This window comes from Cylas formicarius, unplaced genomic scaffold (assembly GCF_029955315.1).
Source record: "Cylas formicarius isolate icCylForm1 unplaced genomic scaffold, icCylForm1.1 PGA_scaffold_9__14_contigs__length_23061073, whole genome shotgun sequence".
Taxonomy (NCBI): domain Eukaryota; kingdom Metazoa; phylum Arthropoda; class Insecta; order Coleoptera; family Brentidae; genus Cylas; species Cylas formicarius.
In genome coordinates this window covers 4,187,758-4,193,757 of record NW_026844365.1, presented here as the reverse complement: position 1 = coordinate 4,193,757, position 6,000 = coordinate 4,187,758, and the positions used below count along the sequence as shown (strand labels likewise).

Genomic DNA, 6,000 nt, shown 5'->3' with positions numbered 1-6,000 from the left:
TATAGCCAGTTACCGACAAAAAACTGAAACACCAAAAAAACCACTATCATCTGATATATTGGCTTTACTTAAAAGCCCAGAGCTTCCATGCCTTACAAAAAATGACTATTTTTCGGAGACCTCCGAATATGACTGTGAGTGTAAGGGTAGTGAGTCTGACATGCCACGACAGCGAGAATGAATAAAATTATAATTTACCTAGCGGGTTTCAGGGTTAAAAAAAGTATGTTAAGTAGAAAACGTCCCTGCCAAAAATTTATTTATAAGCCAATTCTAAGGGTTTTTCTTATCCTTTAAGTTTTTTGTGTTTTGTTTGATCCCTTGGTTGCTGTGTTGTTTTAATAAAATAGTTATATTTTCAATCAGTTAATTTAATTTAGGTAAATAGTTTATATATTTGGAATTTGTTAACTAGTATGTTTCCTGTTTCCTTAAATACAGTTAAATTGTTTCACGCGACTGCTGAAACTTTTTGAATAAAACCGGGCAGTAATTGCAAAATGTTTCCAATTTTTTTTGTTCTAGTTTTGGTATGTCTTTAAAATATTCTCCGAAAAGTACTAATGTGGCAACGCTGGAAAATTGAAAAAAAATTATATTATTATTTACCGGCAATGTATAAAAATAATAAGTAATAATTTTTTTTTAAGGTTTTTAAGTAACTAGAAAATAATCGAATTAATGCAACCTAGTTTGGGCAACGGGCCCACAGTGCGAGGATTTGCGCAACGTGGAATATTCGCCCAAATATTAAGACTTGTGTTGCTTGAAATTCCGGATAACCCTCTCCTTTTCAAATATATTTAGGATAATGTCATTATTGAACCGTGATTATCTCAGCTTCCTGCAATATACGGAGTTATATTGCACAAGTTCCATCGCTTGTTGTGTAGCAGCACACGCATTTGCGAATAAGCGTATTAATTATGTTCAATTTAAACACCAAGGTCAGATGTAATTATTCGCGCATACCGACCTGCGTCAAAATGCATTCCGCAGTGAAACCAACAGGCGAGTGGGTCGCATTTTAATTTAAAACGCAATGTCGGAACAAGACGAAGAGAACCTGCATATAATTAAAACGATTTTGCAGAAGCTCGCTGCCCATCACACAGCCGGGGCCTCGTTCGACCCCAAGCTAACTAAAAGAAAACACCTGTCGAAGGAAAAATGGACGGGGGATCTGAAACTTTCCAACTTCGCTGACAAGTTGGACGCCGAGATAAAAAACTTTGACGACGCCCAAGCTGCGGGACCTGTGGTGAAGCAGTTGGTATGTTTGAGATCAGAAACTGTAGTTTTAAACGAAGATCAGGAGGAATACGTGCCGCTACCCTTCGACGCGTTGCTGGTGATATTTTCGCTAACCGACGAGCAGTTCAGGAAGAAGAACTTTCAAGGGGTGCTTCATTACTACTTCGAAAGTCTGCGTCTCAAGAAATCTTTCAGCGAAGATGTTTTCCTGGGGTTAGTGAAGGCGGTGTCGTTAGCTGCCAAGCTCGAAGCCGCTTGCGGCTTGGTAACGTGCAGTCGGGTCGGGTTTGAAGAACTTCTGAGGAATATCTCATCGGATTTGAAATTTACGCGATTAAGCAGAGAAGATATCTACGAAAGCGTCCGCAACAAACTCAAGACGTCCGAATACGAGCTCGTTTCGTACCACATCACGCCGTTGGACGAGAAAAACGGCCACTTGGGCGACTACTTCCGGCTCAACGCGGAAGTGGAGACATTCGGCAGCAAACGCGACCTACAACTTTTTATCAAACTGCTGCTAAAGAACAACGAGGGTTTGAAACTCCTGGTGGAAACCGCATCGATCAAAGAGGAGTTCTTCTACCAAACGCTCCTGGCGGACTTCGAGCGTCACGGTCTCGATCAGCTGATGTCGTTCTCGCCGCGATGCTACTTCAGCAGGGTTAACAACGTCTTGGTGTTGGACGACATGACGGAGTTGGGATTCGTGGGCTTCGATCCGAGCGCCATGTTGTCGTACGACGAGCTGAGCGTCTTGGTGCTGCAGCTGGCGAGGTTTCACTCTTGCTCGCTGATAGTGGAAGAGATGCTGACCGAGAAGGAGGGCAAACCAGTCCGACTGACCGATTTGTACGGCGACTATATGAAAGACGTCGGCAAATACTTTTTCTACGAAAAGACGGCGTACGCCGCCAGTACCGACGGCATCACGTACTGCATCGAACTGTTTCCGGAAGTCGCCACTCAAATGCCTTTGGAGGAGTTCAAAGCAAGGGCCGTGAAACTCTACGAGGTCAACTTAACGAAGTGCAAAGATTACCGGGAGTTTCGCAGGGCGGTTTGCCACGGAGACATGTACGCGGCGAACACGCTCATTAAATATGGCGACGCCGGTAAACCGGTCGAAGGCAGACTCATCGACTTTCAACTTTTTAAATACGCCCTGCCGGCGGAAGACTTGCTGGTATTCATTTACATAAATTCCACCAAAGACACCAGAGACGAATACATGGACATCTTAATCGAGGAGTACTACGCCGAGATGTCTAGGTGCTTGAGGGTGTTTGGTTTCGACGCGGACGTCGTGTATAACAAAACAGATTTCCAAACGTCCGTCAGGTATTTACAGTCGCTGGCCATATGCCACGCCATGATGTACAACCACTACGTCAAAGCTCCCGGGGAGGTCAGGCAAGACATTTTCACGAACGAGGAGAAGCACAAGTATTATCTGATCGAGCACATGAGGGAATTCATAGACCTCGCGATGGTCTCGGACGATTACAAGAAACTTCATGAGGGCATGATCAGGGACTTCTACGACATCTGCTCGAGGGAGGACTTCGAAGATTAGGTTTTATATAAATATTTGGTTAATATCTAATACGATGTAGTCAACAATCTTTTAAATAAAATTGAAGCAGTTACGATTCCATTTCAAAATATTAATCTCAAATTTTCCTATGTGAAATTTGTTCATTGGGATATTTTGAATATGTTTTAGGCAGTTTAGTCGGATTCCACTGACTCAAAACGACATCGTGGGCAGGTTTTCTTTTCCTTTTTTTTCATCCTGATCGACTTTTCACGATTCCGACACTTTCCGGTTGCCGACGAGTACATGTTGGATTTGGCTCTTGTAACATGGAAAATGTTGTGATATTTCAAAAATGGATATTTTGGAGTTTTGATGCAGCCTGTTTCAGTTTTGATGCTTCCTTTTTGGTTGCGATATTGATTACGACGCCTTGGTAGTCCCGTCCCAGTTTCTTTCAAGTCTTGGATGTGAGCCAACAATATCTAGACCTCTACGAAGCATAGTTACCTACTCAGGTAGGTTCTTTCATGTGAAACTGAAGATCGCTTCTGCTTTTCCAGGATTTTTTCCGAATACGCGCTGGGTTCTCCATAAGGCGTGCGTTTTTCTCTAATTCTGTTAAACATTGTTCTCAGAAAAAAAAATCTGCATTTCTAGTTAGATCAATAATTTTGTGCTCCTCCTCCTTCTTGTCCCAACAAACCTAAAGAAAGACGTTGAGCAAGCAAGAAAAACTCATTCTGTGTGAGAGAATGTCTTCAGATCCGACAAACGACCGTCGTACGTTTTACTTGATCTGATTGGTCCGGTACTGACAATGATGTTGAGACATTTGACAGGTTTTGCGAATATCCCAGGAAATCAAACATTCTAAAGCAAAAACAGTACTGCCTTACCGGAGCGCATCATCAGAACTTTGATCGCGAGTTCAAATCTTCGCCGATATTAAACAAGCGGGCCTTGAACTATCTAAAAACAATTAAATCGCGGAGTACACATCTCCATGGTAAACGTAAACAGCATCCGGATATGTGCCATCGTGTTACGCCTCCGCTTTCTTGCAGAAATAATAAAAAGCCGTCCAAGTTCTGCTTCCTGTTTTGTGGCCACGATAAGTAAATACCTTTTTTCAATAGACGGAGTTAATAGAGGCAAGTTTAGGCTACTTATATCAATAAGGGCTATTAATTTTGTTTTTTTTTTGGAATCCATTAATCGAGAAAAACGGTATCACAATCTTTTTTTTATGAATGCTCTTGTCTCATAAACCTTCCTAAAAAATAAAATTCTACCCATCACTGTCTCCCTATTTTATGGCTATTGTTTGATATACAGATTTCTCCATACTGCCGAAATTGTCAATTGCCAATATATATTTAGGCGAAATTTGAAAACACAATTATCAATCAAATAGGAAATATTTTCATGATGCCTATAAATGAGGAATACCTGGTATTTCCTCACTTCGTACGTGGTGCTTAGAATGTCTTCCAAAAATTAGTTATTGGTTACATTGGTTGGATTCAGAGATTCATAGACGCCGTTTTTGACAGGTAACAGAAAAATCAATTGCTTCATGGATTTAGAAGAAGTGTTCGATCATGTGCAGCTAAGAAACGTAGTACATCTCCTCTAGAATAGGCAAATCCCACACAAGGGAATCCAATTTGAGCCATAATTAATGGGGTTCCGTCCGAACCAATAAATTTAGGTCAAGGTAACACTACACTGCCAAATCTCTTAATATGATAATGTCAACACAGAAAACTAAATGTATGACGACATCAAAAGTACTATTGAGATGCAAACTGGAAATTGAAGGAAACGTTATAAGGCAGGAAATCAAATTGAAGTATTTAAGCATAGAGATCTCAGAATACGGTGAATTTAAAGAGAACGAGGAACAAAGGCAACAAGAATAATGATGCCTCAATGACACGATATGGCGAAATAAAATTATGAAAGTGGAAACTAAAAGAATGAATTTATAAGGGAACGGTGAGATCAATTATGACAGACACTGCAGAAACTCGACCTGATACAGCAAAAACCAAACAACTTCCCGAGGCAATAGAAACGAGAGTACTTCGCAGAATAGTTGGAAAAACGCTGTTAGACAGAGATAGAAATGGGAATATAAGAAGAGCAAGGTGGAAAATGTGAATTAATGGGTACACAGTAGAATGAAAGAATGGATTGAACATATCAGCAGAATGGAGGAAGAAGGATAGTAAGAGTTGAACGCGACCAATCACCGCTAGAACGCAGAAGTGTAGGACGTCCTCGACTTGCCTAATGTGAAGATGGAAGAAGAAAAATGTTACAATTGGAAAAATGGCAGGCACGTGGAAAGGACAAGTTACTTGTTAAAGAAGAAAAAAGAAGAATTCAGAATGAATTTCGATGTCGTTCGGTAGGCAAGGCTCAGACTTTTCAAAAATTATACAGTTTCCGCCGAAATTACCAAATTAGATGAAAAACTCATTTCCAGTTTTTGTTATTTAACAAGTGGACATAAAAACTGAAAATGAGTTTTTCATCTAATTTGTTAATTTGGTGATATCAGAATCAAGGCGTTTCAAAGAAAATATTAAAATTGTAAGAGAATCAGACGAACGTAGCGACTCTGATTAAGGGTTGATTTAAACTTAAAGTTGTTATAATAATAATATTAATCATTTATTGTCTAACAGATTCTACATCCATTTACAAGACAATCTGACAAGCATATGATACATCATTTAATGTATAAACAAATTAAAGACAAGAAGGAGAGGTTGACAATGTCAATATCACTACAACGGTCATTGAAAAGATACAGATACAGATATAGCATTGTATAAGGGGGTTTTTATAAGAAAATTCGTAGATGGGGTAAGCAGGTGGAAAATCGGCGAACTGCGGACAAATCGTTGAGGAAGATGGAGGGGTAAATGCATTAATAGCTCCGAGCAGTCAATCCTGGACAGAACAATTTTGCAGAGGAATATAACCGCTAGATAGTTTCTCCGCCATTTTAAAAACGGGAGTTTAAATCTTTCCAAAAGTAATGACTGTTCAGTACCCCGCGCCGGAAACACTCCGTCAGTTTTAAATGCCAGGAATTTAACGAACTATCTCTGTATACAATCGAATTGGTCTATATATTTAGCGTGAATGGGGAATCAGATTGTCGCACAGTACTCAAGCTTGCTTGAATGTTCCGA

The 6,000-nt window shown here is 40.2% G+C and overlaps 1 protein-coding gene across 1 annotated transcript; it reads left to right on the top strand.

Annotated features, from left to right (window-relative positions):
- The first annotated feature begins 967 nt into the window (after window positions 1–967).
- On the top strand, window positions 968–3,248 carry LOC132707592 (uncharacterized). The gene has a single exon (XM_060679501.1). It carries the CDS (start codon window positions 1,043–1,045, stop codon window positions 2,828–2,830), a length of 1,788 nt encoding a protein of 595 aa, XP_060535484.1. The 5' UTR covers window positions 968–1,042; the 3' UTR covers window positions 2,831–3,248.
- The last annotated feature ends 2,752 nt before the right edge of the window (window positions 3,249–6,000 follow it).

Excerpts from the sequence above, each read along its gene's own strand:
- LOC132707592 (XM_060679501.1), top strand. The coding sequence starts at position 1,043 with ATGTCGGAACAAGACGAAGAGAACCTGCATATAATTAAAACGATTTTG.